At 38.1% G+C, this 22680-nt stretch overlaps 1 protein-coding gene across 1 annotated transcript in view; it reads right to left on the bottom strand.

Moving 5' to 3' along the window:
- Window positions 1-6177: 6177 nt before the first annotated feature.
- The window catches only part of hs3st4 (heparan sulfate (glucosamine) 3-O-sulfotransferase 4), an 87748-nt gene continuing 71245 nt past the window's right edge, over window positions 6178-22680 (bottom strand). Inside the window, exon 2 of the mRNA XM_006798169.3 lies at window positions 6178-8560. Within this exon, the coding sequence (XP_006798232.1) occupies window positions 7906-8560 (655 nt within the window). The 3' untranslated portion in view covers window positions 6178-7905. The remainder of the gene's footprint in view (window positions 8561-22680) is intronic.

Here is a 22680-nt window from a genome sequence, read left to right as displayed (position 1 = left end):
GAAACAGAGAATGTTTGGCCCCAAAGTAAAAAATTGTCCTTACCTGCATCAACACATTCAATGGTAATTGAACAGTGTTTGCACACAAATTGACATCTTCCATGCAAACTACGACTGTGCAACCAAAGAAAATCCTAAAGATGTTTTACTTCTTTACCATAAATTTAACCTAGTGACTCTGAGCAACTTCCACCAACCAGTGAATATTATTTTTTTCCACATCAACCTGTGGATTCTAGGGGGAGACTGACTCGTCTCTAGTAGTGATGGGATTTCCGGCTCTTTTTAGAGATCCGGCTCTTTCGGCTCGGCTCACTAAAAAGAGCCGGCTCTTTCGGCTCCGAACCGGCTCTTCAGGTTGTTTTGTTGCTTTAATTATTTAATCATTAACAATAATATAAAATTATGCAGAAAAGGAATTACTAATGTTAAAAAAAGTGGTTTTATTTATATATGTTTATATATGGCCCCTAACGACAAAGCACGTACAAACCTCTAAAGCATATACAAACTCCAAAAAGCACGTACAAACTCCAAAACACATTTCTAGCGTTTACTGAACTTCCAAAACAGAGCTACCCAGATCACTTAAATTACACAATTGAAAGCATGTGTGTATTGTTTGTGTATTCATAGACAAGCACTCATATTTATTCAAATAATTAAAAAAAAAAAATTCATTTACCTGTTACTACCACACACCAAATCCGGTTGTTGATACTTCCTGGCTTGTGTAGCCACTAGGAAACAAAAGCTCAACACTGGACCCTAGCATCCTGGAGCACTTCTGTTGTCTTTTGTATGTGCTTCTGAGTTTGTATGTGCTTCTGAGTTTTTACGTGTTTTGGAGTTTTTACGCGTTTTGGAGTTTGTACATGCTTAGGAGTTTGTACGTGTTTTGGAGTTGGTACGTGCTTTGTCTCTAAGGGCCACCATAAATATACTTTATTTATTCACTCCACATAAAATGTAATAAATAAATCATATAATACAAAAAACAACTATTTACATTTAAAATTTTTAACTATTTAAATTTTCAGCTTTTTCCTTTTAAACAAATTTAACGTGAAACAACACAAAACACTGCAAACCACAACACAATTAAATATAAATGAAAATATTAAAACAAAAAGAAGATGCACATTCTCTGTCATATGGGCCTGCATGATTTCTGAATCCTTTATCATCTGCAACTGAAAATAGTGGATGATTACTATACCTTTCTAATGTGAAGTTGTTGTCCCTCGCTCTCTTTCTCTCTGGCTCTGTTCCTGTGCTACTGCGAGTGTAACTAACGCCCCTCCCCCCTCTGCCCAGCGCAAAGTACAGGCCGCGCATGCGGAGTTTAGCGAAAAAAAGGGCGCAAGAGAGGGTGAGAGAAAGAAAAAAAAAACAACCTCACGGCTTCCAATAAGGAGCCGGCTCGCGTCGCTCACTTCAAAGACCTGGCTCTAAGAGCCATTTCGTTCGCGAACGACCCATCACTAGTCTCTAGGCCTGCCCAACTGGGGCATTAGCAACCAATTTCACAGCAACCTCCAGCAACCACTCACCAACTGGTTGGGGTATACTAAGTTTATACTAAGTGAGGCGGCAGGGGGAGTCACCAACCACTCTCTTGGTCTGTGTAAATGATACCTGGGCTATTTTGAAATTGATTCCACAAGTGTGTCAACCAGGAGGCTGAGGGGCCGTCAGTATTTTTTTGTTTAAAATGATGTTTTTCAAAGGGTGTACAGGTAGTTTTCACAAAATATTTAATGTTAAAATATGAATCTATTTAATGATTAATAATAAATTAATAATTTCGCAATTATTTAATTTTAAGCCTATTTTTCTAATATTATTGTCCTCTAGATAAATATACAATGAACACTATATATGTATAAAAAATCAATAACATTCTTGTATAAATATTAAAGTCAAACCAGCCTTCTAGTATCAAATTTAGCTACAAGCTTAAGCTTTTTACTTCTACGTACACTTATATACTTAAACATACTGGATTTATTTTTCTATTTTATCTATATATTGGGCTTGTTCCTTCCAAATAGTGTTCCACACCAACTCAAATGTTTGTCTGAAAAGCTGCACCAATAGGATCATTTAAAAATCCATTTCCTTTCCTGAACGACTCTAGTTATGCAAATGTTTCTCCCTGTTTTCAGTATTCATAAACTGTCTGCCGAGATCCAAATTTCTTAAGGGAAATCATCCCATTAGTGATTTCAGCACTCCCTCAAACCAAATAAGTGTTCAGTTTAGGAAAGAAGCGGCACTCACTATTAATCACACATCTTCTCAGTTTGCTTGTTAACACAAACATCACATTGTTAATGCTGCACTTGGTCTCTTTTTAAAACAAGTTGCTTCAAAATTTACTATTTTATAAAATTGATTTTTGCTTGTCCTTTGGCTTGACAACAGCTTATCACATTCCTTCAGCCAACACTGCAGTCCTTATATTAATTAACACTAAAGCTTGGCTCCGGCATATAATACAGCTCAATCCAACTGTGACGTGGCTGCCTCATGCCTACTCTTAGTGCCTATTGGGGGTTTATTTTTATTGTTATCAGAATCAAAATCAGTATGTAAATTATTTAGAAAGGTACAAATCTGTCAATTTTAGTATTGATTTGAATCTTTTCTTTTTGTCTTACTACCTGAACAACACAGTTTTACACCTGCTAAAATATTTTACCTAATATTAATTTGGGGTATGCTTCAGGATAACTAGCCTTGTATGGAAAAGGATCTAAATTCATCAAGCCACAGACACACATTTGTATTAGCCATAGACATATGCATTTATTTTTTTCCACACTTTCCACACAAACTGGACTTTAATACTGCTGCATATACTTCTTCTGTATGAAATGTCCTCAAATTCAAGTGACAGAGGATGTCTTTAAAAGAGCTTGTGAAGTTTTAGTGGAATGCCAGATTTCAAAATGATCCATTGCATTGACCTAAAGTCCAGACATTCAGGTCTGTTCCTGCAGGGCTAGTCTCTACATTTTTGATCCTTCTTCTGATCTTCACTGAAATACATTTGGTACCAAGTAGATAAAGACAATGTGTGGCTTGTAAAGTAGCAGGAAAAACCAGAGTATCTGCAGAACACCTAGTATATATTCGGCCTGAAGCAGAAATATTTCAGTGTCACATATATTTAATTTCTTTTCATTTCTTCTGTTTACTGGCATGGCTTGATAATTTCTTGTTCAAAGTTGTCTTTAAAATGTTGTATGAATGAGTTGTTTTCTCCCCCCCCCCCCCCCCATCAGTCATATAACTGCAGTCACCTGGCTCTCTCTGATTAGAATAGAAGTTGCTGCTCTGGGTCATGTCATCTTTTTACACTCTTGCTCATTGTTTATTTGAAACAACCACGCAACCAAAAATAAGTGTGTGTGTGTGTGTGTGCGTGTGTGTGTGCGTGTCTGAGTTAGGGTGTTGTTGTTGTTGTTGTTATTGTGAGCATTAATAAATGATGGGTAGGGGAAAAACCACTGGGTTAATAGCATTCACTTGCAACTAGATTACTGTGCATTACCATAGCAGACTTTGGGAAGGCAATGTGATTTTCTGCCAATTTCATTAAACATACATTAATTATGTATGCCTAATTTACTGGTCTACAATATCAACATGTTTATCTGTCAGTGATTACTGTTTAATTGGTGATTAGATGATAACTGTGAGCTCTAATAGTGAATGGCATTTTTTGCTTTTGAAGTCGTCTTTGCTCATCTGGACTTTTTACACAACACACAACACCTGCAGTGAAAGGACAGTATCAATTAACAGAGCTCAGAAAGCTGAATTAATAACAAACAACAGCACGGTGGTAAAAATACTCTACCAGACTTCCTTGACTTTTAGATTCAATTACTTGTCAGTTTTTATTTTTGCTAAAGTGCTATGAATCAAAAGTGTTTGTCGTTTTTTAACAATTTCTCCATCGTAAACATGAGAATTTGTAATAAAGTGGACAGTTGCAAAAAACAGAAGATGATTCATCTCTGAGTCATTGTAAAAAGCATCACACAGGATTGCACGCAAGAGGAGGCAGACACAGAGAATGTGTTGGGGCAGCAGGGATTGAAAATCACCCATCACAGCACGGAGAGGAGAACGGGTTTTGAGTCAAGATTTATGAGAAGATGCTTTTTCTCCACTGAGGTGGTTAGGAGGAAGTTCCTGATTTGGAAAGCGGCATTAGATGAAATGATTGGTCATAATTGCCAGCACTGATAGTGGTGTATGGAAATGGCAGGAACTGTTGATCTCAGGATATTGGAACCATGTGTGATTGAACGCTCTTTCTGTAATAATCTTTGCTCTTTTGTTATTGTCTTGAAATGATTATTACAGCAACTTCAGAGCGAGCTTCAACACCAGCTTCGACTGAAATGGGTTGGAATATAATTTCTTCTCCACAATACAGGGCAACACTTTTATACATTTCAGATGGAAATGTGGATTATTGCTAAAGAAACATACGTCATGTTTGAGTTGCAGGTGCTGGTATGTTCGATTACTACTGCAAGGGTTGTTCTTGGCAACTGATTGTTCTCATTGTCTGACCCACCCCTTGTATCCATCTGGAGATATACACTGTTTAAAAAAATACATGACTGTAGAGAATGGGAGAGGGATTTTGTGCAATCCTTACTTTAGTAATCAGATGCAGAATCAGGTTCAGATACATGGGTAGCATCTCAAATCAATGATTGCCTAAACCACACTTGGGACATTTCCATGCAAATAAAATTGCACTGTAGATGAATTATTTCACTAAAAATGAATAAAAATTACCGTGATGTAAACTTCCATCTAATTTTCAACAATTTTTTGTGGATCTTTTGCAGTTGCTAAAAAAAACCCTTTATTGCTTGTTGACAATTAGCAAACAAGTTGCTTAAAAAAAGATTTTGAAACCTTTTCTAAAACTACATTTCCAAATGAATCTGTCCTTTACTAATGTGAATGTCAGTGGGCATTAAAATGAGCAATTTAAGAGACTACATTAGAGAGTTACTCAGAGTGGAGGAGTGCTAAGTTGTCAGAGTTGACACTATTGTGCCTCTTTACACAGCTGGTGATCATTCACTCAAATGAAGTGAAAAACCAATTAGTTGGTAGTAATGGAGACTTCTCTTCAAACATCCATGTTTCCGCAAGCAAACTATTAACACTGTATGTTTTTTTTTTTTTCCAGACCGAGCTTATTTTCTGCACCCTTTCATTATGCTGTATATAATTGGTGCTCATAAAATAGAAAAGTGAATGCATACTTTCGCACTTTACCATGCACAGATTAAAGCCCTTCAGCCAAAAAGCAAACGCACAAAAGGCTACTGCGAAAACATTTGTTGGTACGTCCAAGTGCTTTTTTCTTTCTCTTTTTTTTTTTTTAAATTCAAAGCACCGTTTCAACTTCCTGCCAGATTTTCAGTAATGTCTGACAAATATGAATTTGTACCTCATTTCCGAAATGATGGCACTTAAGCAGTGACAGTTTGATGAGTAGGTGACGCTCATTTATCATCACAATCTTCTTTACTTGAAGCTGGAAACAGTGTGGAACCACATTAACACAGCATGACCCCCAGTGGGAGGAACACATGAAGGACAGCTTAGCATGTCTTTCATGCATGGTAAGCCTTGTCGGATGTATCACAGTGCTCCTCCTGTACCTAAAACAAGCAAGAGACACAAAAAAAAAAAGGTGCACGTGTTTCTGTTAATGAGCAATTGGATCCAAGTTTTCACTTTGGAAAGGAATTCCCTTAAGATCCTGGAAATGCAAATGACAACACGGCTGCATATTCAAAGATGTAAAATGGAGTCGTCATCTGTCCTAATAACCCTGTAGGGTGCTTTCTGCAGATTTCTTTGAGTATCTGTACACTGAGTAGGAGGGACTGTCTGGCTTGGAAGTTGGATAATGCTTGTTCTTAAGCTTAGCAAAAATGTGAATAAATAAATGAAAAATGTGAATAAATAAATGATGATAAGGGCTTTTATTAACGGTGTGATTAGCATGTCTTGCTTGCAGTTCGCTTATCTTTATTCAGTGCCTCACCTTTGTGAAACAGCCAACACACTTCACAGCTTTGGAGAATGACATGTGTGAGGAGAGAGCAATAGATAGAAAGGGGGGGTAAAAGTGCAGAGACATTGTCAAGAAAACACCAAGGGATGGCTGCACAGAAAAGCCTCAAAGTGGAAGTTGTGACTCTGGGATAGTGAGACTCAGAGGTAAGTGTTCAGGCTTGGTGCTACAAAGGGCAGTATAGTGCTTACTTTGATTGAATCAATTGCTCTGTGTAAGTAGCTGCTGGTGCTGGCTTCCCCTGGGTGACAGAGAGGTCTACAGAGAGCGAACCAATCCAACCATCCATGGCAAGAGAACAGGGAAGATTAACAGAGCAATGCATCATAGCTGTAGCAACCAGTGATGTGTAGCAGACTGTATTTATTGACTCATTGGCTGTATTGATTGTCTCAATTGATGAAAAGTCCAGAGACAACAGACAGACGCACAGTAGATTATTCAAAAATCAGAAAATAATAAAGGAAAGATGATGGGTCATGTTGTTATTTCATTGTATGAGTAAATTAACATTTCACAGCAAAAGCCTGTCATATCTGATACAAGCATTCAATCAGTTAGCGCTGCTGATCATGTGATTAAGTGTTTGCTAGTAAAACGTCTAGTTACAGCACATTTGACTGGCATGAGTTATCCCATTCAAGTTAAGCACATACAGTAATGGCTTGGTAATTTACCTGGGCATGTATGTAGCTTTTCCTTGACAGCAAATTCTCTTTGACATTGACATTGTTCCAACAGCAGCAGCAGTTTATTTAACACGCCATTAATCTCTAACGACAGAAGACTGCATAGCAGCAGATGTTTGGTAACAAACTTCTGCTCGGTCCTCTGTTTTTCTTCACCCTCATTGACATGTATTACTGTGACAAGAGGAGGGTCACAAGGCAAGCAGGACCACAAAAGTCAACTGTTATTTTTGGGAATGCTTTGGCAGCACCAATTTTTTTTCTTCTGCCTAGATGCAGACTCGTTTGATGCACAAAGAGAAAACAGATTCATTTGTAATGCTATACCAAAACTACTCATAGTGCACCACACTGGTGCGCATGGTCGTCAGTATGCTAATGTTCAACTGTGCAGTGAAACAATCCAATTATTGAATGATGGCCACTGTACATTTTCTCTCATATGTATGCAATTAATGAGTGCAGATCAACCATAACAGTGACACAGAGTAAATTAACACTTTGGTAAACTTAAAAGGATTGTCTCCACTCAGATATAGACAACTGAAAAGATGAGCACATGTCAAAGGATTATAGTTCTATGTCTATCATGTCCTCTTTCCTCTCTCTCTTATAAAGCAGCAGAACTCTTTTAAAAGAAATAATACAGAACGCTTCATGGCATTAGCCATTGAAATAGAATATCTTTTTGTACTGAATGCTGGTGAGTGGGCGTGAGGGCAACAAACTGCAGGAAAGTAAAGGGAGAAGAAACAGGCAGAGTTTACCCTTAGGGCTCATGAGGTAAGGACACTTAACTCATCGCATGCATTGCCATAGTCAACATGATTTTTTTTTATATCAGTTCTATGCTTTAAACCCAAAAGGAATAAATCATCTCATTTACACAAATATAAATATATTTTATGTTTAGTATATACAATAATGATCTGCCATCATCAAGAAAAAGCATGTCAGTAAACTCTTGCTAATGGGTACAGACACTGCAAAGACAGCCATGATTGATTGGCGTGCTCAAGCACTCTCTGAAGATGAAGCCGGACAAGATTAGTTTTAGTGAGAAGGCTGGTGGTGTGGCTGAGACGTGCCATGCTAGTCCTGAGAGCTACGAGTTTCACTGTCCTCCTCCAGCTCCCATTCAAAGTTCTGACCAGTCATTTGGTAGAACATCATGTTAAAGGGCTTGTAGAACTTGTGCAGCCGCCGAATCACATCTGGGTCAATTTTAGGATGAGTTCTCCCTTTAGACTTGCCAAGGCATCTGGGAGTGCTGCTGTCCTCTGGCTTCTTTAGACATGGAAATCCTTTCGTTTTATTAAAGTAAAAGTGTTTGTCTGTGACAATCCGCTTCAGTCCCAGGAAGTCCTGCACTTTGGCCATCTCACCAGCAGGATCCACAATGAGCCTCTCTCCACTGACAAAGTGCATTTGGGAGAGTGGGAAATACTGCATCCAGCTCTCCAGGTGAAGCGCATATATTCCTATACGCAACGCACTCCACGAGGCATCTATAAGACCCAGCGTCCGGTTCTTAAAAGCCAGAACCTCAAAGGTGGGGATATCGGGTTTCTTGGACAAAGTCTGTGTATAGTCTGAAATGGCTCTAGTGACAGGATTACGCACGACAATAATAAGCTTGATGTCTCTTGCCATGGAGTGGATGCGCTTGGGGGCATGGTTAGTCACAAAGTAGCTTGGTGTCTTTTCCATGGTGATCTGCCCCTCCAGCGTTGAAGGCATCAGGTCTCTGGGAACAGAAACAGCAGAGGGGGGAAAAAAAAGAGCTTAGCATGGTATTACCCTCAACACCTCTTCCAGTGAAAATAACATACCCAAGGACAAGGTGCAAGCAAATCTGGTACATTTACTAAGCAGTGCATTATTCGAAATTACAAGAGAAAATAACCGTTATTATCACTGGACATTATGTTGTGAGGAGAAACATACAGCTAATTACATCCATAGAGTAATATGCAAGAGATAAAAGAAGGAAGATGAAACAGCAGGAAAGCAAGTATGCTCATTGCTTAATTGACTCCATCTGTGTTACTCCAGGAGCTGTTTTGGAACTTTAATAATGAGTTCACTGCATATCATTAATACTGGGGTGCCTGGGGTATTGTTTTGTCATACATTTATTATGCATGCTAGGCTCACACTCTGTGCAGGCAGTTTTATTTCTAATGCACATGCACTTCCCCGGCAGGAGAAGATTGGAATGGGTGCAGGCAGCTCTTTTCTTTTGCTCTTTCTGCTGCATTTAAGGTTAGGGGCCAATCATTTAAAGCAGCAGTGATTAATTATCAGATTCAAGGAGATAATTTGCAGTACAGTTGAAATGTCCCAGACTTGATGAATTAATCCAGGGAGTCGCAGGAAGCCATGTGCCATTGCCACCAACATTATGAGTTTCATCTCTGAGTTGTAGGATAGGCCAGTGCAGAGGCAAGTATATCAAATGCACAGAGGCAACTCTTGTTTTTGCAGCTTTTATTTTTGTATCAGTAATAAAGCATAGCAATCGCCTCAAGCAAACCCTTATCAAATGTTTACACTGATGTTCATTCCAATCCGTACTGTTTTCTTTGTTTGTAGGCTATGTGATTCAGTGCTAAATTGGTACATTAAATCCTCTGTGAGACATGCAGATTATTTAACTACTAACAAATACAAGCACAGGAGATGTGTAATACACTGTAAAAAAAGAAGCAGAATCCAAGCACGTAGAAAGCTGCTTCCTTCCAAATTCACCAATGTTTGCTTGGAAATGAATGTCCGAACAACCGACCAAAATCGAAATTATTTCTTCTGGAGACTCACTGATTTAGTGGAGAAATTTCCCCATAATTCTGGGATAAAAGCTATTTCCTTCTCCCTGCAATATTCTTTTTCCATTTGGCTGCCCTGCACCACAAACCTACAGTTGTAACGATATAGTCACATCAATCATTTGCATCTTGGACATATTCTAAATTAACTGTTCTCCAGCAAAGAATCCAATTTACTCTGCTAGACATAAGAGCTGTTATGCACATATCGACCACACACATGTACCCACGGATACTGGGCTGAAAGTCTCACAAGTGGCCTGGTAATTGCATCTCAGTAACAGTATTGCCTTCCTGATGGGTAATTTCCCTCCGGATTATGTTTGTCTCTTGACAGTATAGAACTGTGGTTACTTCTGGGCCTGTAATGGGATATTAAACGTATCTACAGATAGCATAGTGACCAGAAAGAGTATTAGTTTTCATTATATTCAATCACTTTCCACACTTCCCCCTTCCAGTAATAAATGGCTAAAGATTGTTTTAACCTTTCAAGGACTTCAGGTCTGTCTGCCATTAAACTCCAAAGTCCAGTAGGTGGTCTAATAGAGCAACATCGCCATGCAGAAAAAAAAAAAAAGTTCAGATACACACCACAGCGAATCACCTTGAAACAACCGACGTCCTACTGTATGGACATTAGCTGCAGCGTCTCCCTGGCAATCTTTGGAGCATATCCAATTGAAAGGACAGTTATACAGTGTTCAAGGTTACTTTTTTTGAAAACACAAACATAGCAGGCTATTATTGTAATCACGCTCATTGCTTGTCATCATACATTTAATTAAAAAGCGAGCGAAAGCACATAAGCCCGGTAGCTTGTTATTGTGCTTTTGATTGAGAATCAGTCATGGACCATGTACGTCTAAAATGTCAGTTGGATGTTGAGGCGGGAAGGAAATCAAAACACTGATAAGCAAGCTAATTTTACTGTGCATTGCAAATGACTCCTCTGGCCTTGCAGTCTAGTGGAACTGAAGTAAACACGAGTAAACAGTTAACTCTTACTTTTTTTTTTCTCTCCACATCAGCTGCTCAGCTCAATGCAGGTCATTCAGGTGGGTAGCTAAATAAAATCCATAGCGCTAAAGTGGCGCTGCTCACCATCTGCTGTTTACTGCCTCACACCGAGAACATACCACATAACATTTATTTCTTGCATTTCAACACGTGCCTAACACTTTATTTACATAGCAAACAGAAGTTTGAAGATAGGGGAAAGGTCTCTCATACCATTTGTGGAATTCTAACTGTGTTGCATTACAAGTATCTAAGGAAATAATATAAAATTACTCATAAAATCATTGTCAAGATATGATCCTCTGACAATTTATGGCAAAGAAAAATATTTCCATCAAATATTAACAATACATCTTGCAATCAGATACTTTGAGTGGAAGAAAGAAGTCATCCACAGTGAAATAAATTATGAAAAGAGAAAATCAACCTTTAAAAACAAGTTCACTTTCCAGTTGCACCAAGGTTACGTACTCGTAGGAAAGGAATTCCATTTCACACCCACTCCTCATAATTTTCAGATCTGGACGATGCCATTTGAGAAAGTTGATTCATTAGTAAGAGTGTGAAGTACATCAAATCAAATTTGTTGTGTGTGTGTTTGTTAAGACAGAATCTTAGTAGATAATCACAAGTCTTATTTCCTAAACACCCACTACAACATATGTGAGCATTTAACTCGATGTTTCATTCTGTTTTGTCAAACTGTTGTGCGGGGAATATTTTGAGGTATGATGAGGTGAGGCATGATGCTCATTTACATTCCCAGATACTAATAGGTCCAAGCTGTTTATGGAGAAATGCAGTTTCTCCAGAGAAGCTTTGCTGTTTCTAATAAACTCTGGCAGAGGAATCAACGCTCCCACAGTCTCTCATTTGGATTGATCACATCTCAGCTGCAGAGTATCAATCTGCCGTGCTTCCTCCACGTCATGTCAAATACAATCAATTATTCTAAAGGAGTCCACTCATAATAAGCTTCTGACTCCTTGGAGAGTGTGCTTTGGAGAGGGCTCCAATGTTGTGGGCAGATTTGTGTGATTTTACTTTTTTTCAATAATGCCTAAAAACTAACATAATGATATTGAGGTGTAAATTACAGGAATTCTTTGCTGTCTGCCAATATTGACTCAGTAAGAGAGAATAATCGTTTTGTCGGGGAGGTGTCAGAATCTTGTCATCTTGCCATTTGTGAAGGAAGATACTTTTTAGTCCTATAATAGAGAAAGCAGAAGTTGTACTCGGATTTACTAAAAATGGCTTTGATAAACCTTTATAAGTTGGTGGTCAGAGGGCCCGGTGGCGCCTGTGTCCGGCAGCCTCGCCTCTGTCAGTGCACCCCAGGGCAGCTGTGGCTACAATGTAGCTTGCCATCGCCAGTGTGTGAATGTGAGTGTGAATGGGTGAATGACTGAATGTAGTGTAAAGCGCTTTGGGGTCCTTAAGGACTAGAAAAGCGCTATACAAATGCAGGCCATTTACCATAAGTTAACCAGTGCTTAGTACAGGCAGCCTCCCCCCCCCCCAACAAAAAAACAAACCAGTAAAAGAACAGGCAAATGTATTACACTTACAATTGGAATTACAAATATCAGTCGAGGGTGTAAAAGCGTTTTTCATCAAAAACAGTCAAGACATTAGCAGTGAGAGATACTGTGGTCATTTTGCAATGAATAATCCAATTATTTCACCACGAGTGACATGTTTGTGATTACAGTGGCACAAAAAACAAAGAATTGGGTTTACTGCAAAGTGGAGAGAAAACAAAGGTTGGTCAAATGAGTCATTCTTTGCTTGGCTCTCAACAAGTGGATGCGTACATGTTTGGCACACAAAAAAAAACAAGCCCACAGGCCAGAGCAAAGGGGTCCTGGTGGGTCTGCTGTGGAGTGGGAGGCATTGTTTTGTCACGGTTAAGGTGCAACTTTTAGGAAGAAAATAAATAGAGAGAAGGCTGCCATTCTGAGCCATCAGATCATGTTCAAGTAATGGGAGAGAGTTTGGCTTGTTTTTTGTTTTTCTCAACCTGAATCTGACCTAACCACATGGTTGTGTAGTGAAAGTATCCTTTCAGCAGCCTTGCCTTTAAGCTATTAACTGGATTTAGTTATGCAATGTACATAGAGCCACTTACAATTACAGTGAGAATATTATGTAATTTGTCATTTAGCGCATTGAAAAAGTGACATTAGGCTTTTCACATGTGTCGCACCTATATACATATATATTTAATGAATTCGTTTTTGTTCATGTTTTAAGTTTTACATTATAATAATTAAAGACGCGTGTGCATACACAGACCCAAACTTAATCCATTTATTGCTTTTAATGATTCCTTCTGAATCACTTAAATATTATGTCTTTCTTTCATTATCTTCAAATCCAAGGGGGCTTTTCACACCAGAAAGATATGTATATGCATAATAGGCATAAAAGCCTTTTATTGAAATCCAGTAAAAGAGAAGATATGGTTGAATGTATTTAATATTAGCTCTGCATGCTACTTTTTTGTGCAGCAGAGTCTCAGATGCAGAGCTTTTACTATTACATTGGGCAATATGGAAATGGTTCATTTTTACTTTTAGAATTTTCCTGACTCGTTTTACGTTAAACACTTATTTTCTTTCACTGACTTCCCGTTTATTTCATTTTTTCTTTTTTTTTCTTGTTTACATTTACTGCCTGTTGTTATTAAAAACACAAATCTAGAAGTAGTTTCATGAGAACCAAACCAAACTATTTCAAAATGCAGTCAGGTGCTTGGTAATCAGCAACGATACATGCATTTTTATAAAAAAAATAAATCTACACTACAACATCGTTTATTATTGTTTATTCTACAATATCCCCTTTTACTCCCTTAAACTGTTTTTTGTCTGTTAATCAACTAAAACACTAGCTATTACCAGCTATTTGAAAAACCTTTAAGACTACCATGAGCATTAGAACATTATTTTTATCTACTTATTTTTCTTTTCACTCAGAGTTCCCAGTTTGGCTGATGCACAAAGAAGCAGCGATGAAACCAGGCCCATACTGACTGAAGAGTGTTGCTAGGTTGTTTCAAAGCTGTTTAGACAATAGGATGAAACCATGCCAAACTGCAGTATGAGATCTTTTGTTCCTTTCTTTAATCATAACAGTACATTGGGTGATAGAATGAGGAACACTGTTTGAGTTTTTTTTAAAGTCACTTTATCATTTAATAGTACACTAAATTTATTAACTGCTATTATGTGAAAATTACTATTGGTGTGGTATTACCACCTTTTAAGAGCCAAAATAAGCAAAGCAGATTAAAATCATATTTCAAATATAACAGCTTTCTCATACTTACTAAGTAGTAATTAGGAGGTAATTGAGGGAGAACTCTAAGTTAATGGTCTAGTAGCTGGAGAATATTTTGTGACGAATAAGTCATTAATAAGTGACTTATAATTATTTCTAAAGAGTCATTAAGCTACTAATGTGCATAATAATGGTAAATAAGTACACCTTAACATGGACTCCTATTGCACTATGAACCAAGTTCTAAACAGCTTAAACACATTTCAGATTTAATGCTGTTTGTCATACAAACTGTTGGCTTTCTTCTCAAGTGCATTGCTTTCTTTCACCTGCAATGCCATGATCACGGAATATAGACTGTATATCTGTCCACATTCATCATGCTGTTTTTACAAATTCACCACATTCATTAATTAAATGCAACATTTTGAGCCTAGCGGTCGGAGTTATGCTAAATTGTTGAATGTTAATATTGTCAATCTTTCCTCAGTAGAGATTAAAAGACAAGCAAATCACGTCTGTAACATGACAAGGAGAGCAAAACTGCTATAGCCTCCCCACTCTAAATAAGCCTATTATACTTGTACTTCTGCGGGACTGTAGACTTTGAGAAATAGTTGAGGACAGAAGTGACAGCTGGTCCTGATCAAACCCCTATTCCCCACCCCCTTCCTGAGATCCCCTAAAGACCATCCCATTCCAACAGTGGGCAAGCCAGGTACTTCTCTGCCCACATCACCAGACTGCAGTGCTGAGATCTGAAGCTGTGCTCAGATGCCCTTTGGACATAAAACATCATGAAATAAAGTGTGGCAATGAAGCAGACTATGAGGATGTTTGGAATGCTATACCGACCTGCAACATTAGTACATAACAGTGTATATGAGCCAGAAAATAAGTCTATTTTTAACTGTATTAATGTCTGGGAGAGAGAGTGGAAGCAATCTTATCTCAAATCAAACTTCAAGGATATTGCCTTTTTTTTTTCAACTTCACTGTCTTGTCTTAACATTGCTGGCTATAAAAAGGAACCGATTTCTAATCATAAATCTCGAAATAAACACACAGTACATAACCCAAAATAATATCCTTACATAATGGCTCATCTGTGGTCTAATGAAAAAACAGCAGTTTGCCACTCCTTTGAAAGACGATTGTCTCCTTTTATTGTTCTTTACTTGTTTGTTTATCTGCCTTTGAATGAACTGATGAGAGCACTTCAGACAACACTCATTCAATTTGATCACAATTGCCCTCAATATTCCATTATTGATGTTGCCACTACAGAAACAAGTCTATGTTATGTGCTTGTCCCAGCAGTGCTGCACCACTTTCACGTTCATTTATTTACAAAGTTGGAGCACAAGCGAGAACACAACATAACAACCGCATGCAGGTCAATGTGATATGATAATATCAATGTTAATGAGACAGTGGACAGAGTGTGACCTCAAAGTTGTTGGTTTGTTTTTTTTTTTGCATTTAATACTTTATGGTATTTATGTTAAAAATGTAAAGCTCTGCATTTTCTTCTGTGTGGAACAGAGGGGTTTTCATTAGCGCCTGCCTAGCCCAACTTAATTCGCTTACACCGTTGAAACCTTACCAAATGTCTAATAGCTCAACGAAATGCACAAAACAGCAGCTCTAATTGAAAGTCACACCTGAATACGTCAAAGTCAAAGGCTAAAATTTACATCCTGGCTATATTGCAGATCCAGCTCAGTTAAGCAGAACCAATTAATATGACAGTTTGAACATGATAGATTTCCTTGCCAGAGAAAAAAAATGGGCAACACTTCAGGATCCAATCAGTTTAAGTTGACCACAGACAAAACTTTGCACTTGTTTGGCTGCATTATGTAAAGCAACCTTTTATTAAAATGCTCATTATTTTGATTACATAACACATCCATGAGCTCTTTCCATGCTTTTTCTAAGTGGATGTATGAGGTAGCTGAAGTGTAACTTTTGATAAAGTGTCTGTCAGAATGACAAGACTGAAAGGCATCAATTATTGTGGTTAAACAAGAAGACATGAGCATATGAGCTGCTGCATGTCATCAGATCAACGCCATATGACTGAAGAAAGAAATAATGTAAAATGGATAACTAATGTCACCATATTTGTGGCTGATATAACTTAATATAACTGGAAAGCACAAATTGTATTTTATGTAATTTTGAGTATAATATGTAGGTCTTTGTCAGATATACATTACAGACACTGTTGGTCTCCATTACTCATAAGTACTCTGGTGAAAACTTAAAAGAAAAGATTTGATATCCAAATGATAGATTTTTGGCAGCTCGATCAGTTAAACACCTGGGCATTTTCCAGAAATGACCTATCAGAGGCAGTATTTTTTCCTACTTTTTTCTAATTTTTTCCCCCGAACTTATTATTAGGTTGTAGGTCAGCGTGACACTACGAAAAAGAAGACTGCACAAACTCTTACTTTCTGTGTGCAAGACATTACCCTAACACAGACAGAACTTTGACGATTTTCTCCTTTTAGAAGTTTGAGTCACAAAATGTCAGGATGAATATTATGAAAATTTGAAAGCAAGGAGACTTTTTTACTTTTGTCTTTTCTCATGTTGTAAAAGTCGGTAATGTTTGCAATGAAGCCTTACAGAAAAGTCAGTGTTGGGCTTTGTTGATTCTATATAATACACCTTATTCACACATTACAACAAAGCAGCGGTCCCCAACCTTTTTTGCGCCACTGACTGGTTTATGCCCGACAATATTTTCATGGACCGGCCTTTAAGGTGTCACGGATAAATACAACAAAATAAAACTAGTACCGGTATCGAAAAAAAGAAAATTTATTCATAACACACGTGAAAACACCAAGGAAAACCGAGTAAACGATAAAAACGATAACAAAATAACGCTGAAAACCGATAAAAACCCTGAAAACTATACATTTCACACCTGAGCCTCAACTCTTGCGGCCTGGTACCAAACGACTCACGGACCGGTACCGGTCCGAGGCCCGGGGGTTGGGGACCGCTGCAACAAAGGACGCAAGTGACTGAGTTGAGTACTTGGCTATTTTCTCCCTCAAGTGTATGTGTTAAGCTGGCCACAGTTGTCATAGCTATAGAAAATGAATAATAAGCAATATAGTAAATAAAATGAAACATGTTTTTGTAAAAATTAAGTCGCTGCTGAATTAGGTAGGGGTTATTGCATTCAAAGCGAGTATTTGGTTCACTGGTTCACCATCAATTCTTTCTACGTGTATTTGTCTTGATGCTTCAACCCAAACCTAAATAGCACTCTTCAGAGCACATTTGCATTCATTTCTTAGTTACTACACAGCAGATATTGAAATGCATCAATAAGAAATCCAGCAAAAGCAAAAGTGTGTACTGCGTTTCCTTTCTTGCCTTTCATGTTTAACATTAATCAAGGACTTCAGCGGCTCCAACAGAACTGCAGGAACACCACACATAATGGCATATAAATGCTGCATGAAGCCACTTTCAATCTTGGCAATCCTGGACATTTTCATTCAAATAAATGTCTGGAAGCCCCCATAAATCACTTAATGTGGTATCACAATCGTAATTAAGTCTGTTGCCGACTGATGAAAAATGGTGCAGCATATTTATATTTGGAATATTACAAATCTAGTGACTTTGCCAAGAGACAAATGCTTTATAAATTTATTGTATTAAGTTATTAATTTGCACACCAAATACTACCAACTGCTACAGCTTCACATTAAAAACATTAACTAGCAAAACAAAAAATTGTATTGTGTTGGACTAAGAAGGTACAACGGATCCGCTATCTGTTCCTCCTGTTCGACTACAACCCTGATGTCAAAGTATCTTTGGGCAAGATACTGAAGATCAAAGTGTTGTCGATCCATCGGTGTGTGTGGATGTTAGGGTAAAAGTGCTGAGGCATAAAAAGGCACTTGTATAAATGGTAAATTAGGCTAGTAGTAAGAAAGTGCTTTGAATTCTAAAATTGTGCAGAAAATTGCTATAAAAGTATCCATCCATTTATCAGTTATGAATTAGAAACAGAAAAGGCAATGTGTTTATCAATGAGCTGTGCACTTGTGTCAGTTATTTATTAAAAATGCATCTATAAGACTTGACAAAGGTTATTTTACATATTTTTAGACTGTGGATCAGTTTGACATATCACAGGGAGTAAAGGGACAAAAAGGAGTAGACCTAAGGCATTTACATTAAAGTTTGTGTTTTCACTGTCAAATCTCTAAGATTGCTTTTTTAAAGCTTGAAGTTGTGCAGACCCAACTAATAGTAATTAAGCCTATATTTGCCAGATAATAATCTCTGTAATTTGCATTTAACCAATATTTTAAATTGGGTGTGTCCTGCCACATTTCCACACTGGCACTCTGCATTTTACATTGCAATTATTGGTGCACTTGAAAGGGTTAGAAACAACACGTGACGTTTCAGATAGAAAAGAAACTCAGCTTTCAGAAGAAGGATTATTGTCTAAAAACAAAAGAAAGATTCGTGGTGAGGACAAATACAGACAATAAAAATACATTTAAAGTACAGGTTTAACTGTCCAGTTTTAAACTGTAGCTAATATGGAATACACTATGACCCACGAATCTGTTCATATAGTTTCTATCCTTGAGTTTTTAAGTGAATTCCTCAGTCAACTGTGGTGCAAAATTTCTAACCTCAAAAGAGATGAGAAATGCCTCTAGCACTTAACTGTCTTTCTGCCTGAGCCAGTGAGGACGAGGTCAAGTCTTAACACTCATTAACACTGTTTTATCTACCAGGTCCCTCTTTTCTATTTAATTTCTTTCAACATAAATTAAATCATTGTAGCAGTTTTAAGATTTATAGAAAAAAAAACATTAACTGATTAAAAATATCACTTAATTGCAATTCCTCTGTATTTTCTCTGTCTTCATGCTTCTGTCTCGTGTTTGACCTTCTGTTATTGTTGTGCCCTTAAACAGGGGAAATAGTGAGGAGAGGTGAAAGAACGGCACAGACACGCAGCTCTAACTCGTCTCTATTGAGTTTCAGATGCAATGCAACCAAAACAATATTCTTATGGATGCACTCAGTCTCAGGACAACTGTGTCCAAACTAAGTCACTATTGTTCGCTGCATTAGCTGATGAGAATACTTTAGATAACATGAACTGTAGCATTAGACAAAAACATCTTTTTACTCGCACATGTTAGCTGACACAGTCACTAACTTTCCACAGCAATGAAATAATACTTTAAGTACTGCATGTCGTTCAGTAGTTAACTTATACAGATAGTAACAGAAAAATCTTCACACAATATGGCGGAGTAATAGCGAAAACTAGCATACACAGCAACAGAGGTTAACTGGAACTTCTCAGCAAAATAGTCCGCAATTCACATCTTTCGCTACAATGAACAATGATAATGACCTAATAATCAACAGTAACACATGTTGCCACGTTTATACAGATCTGTGCATGGCAGTTACCTTAAAGAGGGGAAATAGTGAGGAGAGGTGAAAGAACGGCACAGACATGCAGCTCTCACTCTCACTCGTCTGTATTGAGTGCAGTGTTGCCAACTCGCTATTGGTTGTCCTAAAAGTCGCTAGAAGTCGCTAAATGACGTCATCACCTAATTTGCATAATTGGTCATGCTAATGTAATTGTAACCTACACTGCTGGAGAGAGAAATAACATCGTGGACGAGACATAAAGTGAGCAAAAAACGTCCTAAATGCATTTAGAATTTATTTAGAACTACAAATTAAATTTCTTTTAGCAATTATTGTTTTTTGTAATGTCACATTTCCAACCCTGCTCCTTTACCCGGGCTTGGACCGGCAAAAGTGACCCAAAATAGGCACTCTGGTGGAGTTACTTTGTGTGTATGTGTTTATAAGTAGTTTTAAACCTGATCCACAAAACAGCATAAGAGTAAAAGAAGAACTGACTGCGTTACAGCACCCGCTGCTTGTTGAGAGTAAAAGCGATATGCGCTTTCACGTCTTTTTTTAGCGACTTTTTTTCTAAAAAAAGTCGCTAGGGGGTCTGAAAACTCGCTAAATATAGCGACAAAGTCGCTAAGTTGGCAACACTGATTGAGTGAAGGAGGAGGCGCGCGAACCCACCTACTGGAGCCCTGAGGCATTAACAATAGATCGACGCACAATCAACCCAGGCAAAACTTTCACTACTTATCTCCCTCTATGTTCCCACTGCATATTCTATTCGAAAACAATCAAAGCAACAAATAAAACATTAATAAGGGCATGACATGAAATGTAAGGAACAGAGAAGTACAACTTCAAAACTAATCAAATTTATGATCCACCACAATATGATCATATGATCGGCAGCAGAAACACATGGTAGTTGCTCTGCAACATGGATCCTGATCCTACTCTTTAAGCTTTGGTGCAACTTGAAAGACTTTGATCAAATTTACAAAGTAAAACGTGCAGTATCTGAAATGTTGGGTCAGCAGTTCATAGCTGCGACTGGTCAGCAACTAAAAGTGATTTTCTCTCTTGAGGAAGGGTGTGAGTCTATTCTGTCTGGAGAGTGTGGCAGCCTGCTGGTGTGCGTGATTTTAGATGACTTTGGGCAATGTGCCATTGCTGATAGTGCTTTGTAAACATTGTATTTCATTTTAAATATGGTGTGACTCATGTATTTTTATTATGGTCTGTGTCTTTCACATCTTGCCTTGCACCTCTGTCCCCATGTTCTAGGCATTTCATATTCTGTATATACTTCTATATTTCAGTGTGCATGTGGCTGCCACGAGTGCTTGAGAGTATATTTCACTTTTGTCTCGCATTTGGAAAAAAAAAAGCCTCTAAGATTTTTGCTCCCAACAGGCAAAACAGAAAGCAAGAAAAGAAAATAAGGGAGGCATGAAATAAACTGTATCTATTACCTGTGTTTGAGAGATTTACCCACTACCTGTCTCTGCTTATACACGGTGCAACAGTGTGTAGTGTGGTGCAAAAGCACCTTTAATACCAATCAAACAGAGCGGCACAAATTCTTTTAAGCTGCTTTTGGTCATCTGGGCAGGTTGGCCCATCGTAATACTCATTGTAAAATATTACCTTTGGCTGTGGCAAGAGAGGATGGAAAACAGATGAGAAAGGTTCCTGTATTATATGGGGGTATGAGGTGCACCTGACAAAGGGAGGAAAACAGTTATGTGTCTAAATGCAGGCTTTTGCTAACAGCACTTTAGCCCATCATCAACTAATCGATGAGCACTTTTATTAGTGTCTTGTTTGTTTTTTAGCCCATACAAATAAGCTTGAAATTAAACGTATCAACAGCAACGTGAATCTTTCAAGCATTTACGATGCTTGAAAGTGAGAGAGGGAAAATAAAAACTCCCCTCCAAACAATGAGAACAACAACACTGATCAGCCAAGGCCTGGAACACCAGAGGGAGTCAAAAAATAATGTGTTTTCCAAAATATGTTTAATACATTATACTGAGATTTGCAAGTTCTCCTTGTTCCTCCATTTGTTTCTTTGGCTTCCTCTTTGTTGGGTTAATTGATGATTCTAAATTGGCTGAAGGTGTTAATGTGAACAAGAATGACTGACTGTCTCTGTTTTAGCAATGCAATAGACCAGCGGTCCCCAACCTTTTTTGCGCCACGGACCGGTTTATGCCCGACAATATTTTCATGGACCGGCCTTTAAAGTGTCGCGGATAAATACAACATAATAAAACTAGTACCGGTACCGAAAAAAAGAAAATTTATTCATAACACACGTCAAAAGACCAAGGAAAACCGAGTAAACGATAAAAACGATAACAAAATAACGCTGAATACCGATAAAAAACCTGAAAACTATACATTTCACACCTGAGCCTCAACTCTCGCGGCCCGGTACCAAACGACTCACGGACTGGGTCCGAGGCACGGGGGTTGGGGACCGCTGCAATAGACTGACAGCCTTTCTAGAGTGTACCCTGCCTGTCACCTTAAGGCAGCTGGGATAGGCTCCCTTTGCCCCCATTATGTTCCTCATTCTTCAGATCCTTATCAATTTGTGACTTCAATATTGCAATGGAAGTAACTACGTATACTGTTAAAAAAGACAGCTAACTTAATCCAGTAAAAAGGCTAGTATGCGAGTATTTGAGACGAAACAGAAGATATTTTTTAAAACAATAATAGTGAATAAAAGTGACATTTTTGTCTCGCAAGCTACAAGATGATGCCACAGATCACGTTCATGACATTTCGGAGCTAAAGCAATTACAGCGTGAAGTCAAAGCAGCGGGGTGCCCTGCAATAATGTGGTGGAAACTGCTGGTCGTAGGTGTCCATTTTCATGGTGGAGGCATGTGAATTAAGCTAGCGGCAAAAGTTCTTTTAAATGAGCCGTGAACTTATAAACAAAAAGTTTCACGTGCAAGAGAGACGAGCTGATGAAAACATTCTGGCACGTGTTTTATTTCTATGAGGATGTCTCGTTTAATATTAACAGTGGAAGTGTTGGTATGGTTGGGTAAGGAGAAAGGTAAATGATGAAAGCCCCCTGAGTGAAACCTGTGATCAGAAGAGTCTGAGAGACTTCTAAAGACAGACAGCCCTTTGAAAATAACTAAACCACACAGCAGTTTGCATAAACACTGGGACTGTCATTTGGAAAAATAAAACATTGATTTTTCAGGTAATCTTCTTAAACCCATTTGCATCATTGACAGCATCATAAAGCTTTAAAACTTCTTACCTG

Source organism: Neolamprologus brichardi, chromosome 4, assembly GCF_056152115.1.
Source record: "Neolamprologus brichardi isolate AB-2024 chromosome 4, ASM5615211v1, whole genome shotgun sequence".
In the NCBI taxonomy this organism is placed as follows: Eukaryota; Metazoa; Chordata; class Actinopteri; order Cichliformes; family Cichlidae; genus Neolamprologus; species Neolamprologus brichardi.
This window is presented reverse-complemented; position numbering and strand designations above follow the sequence as displayed.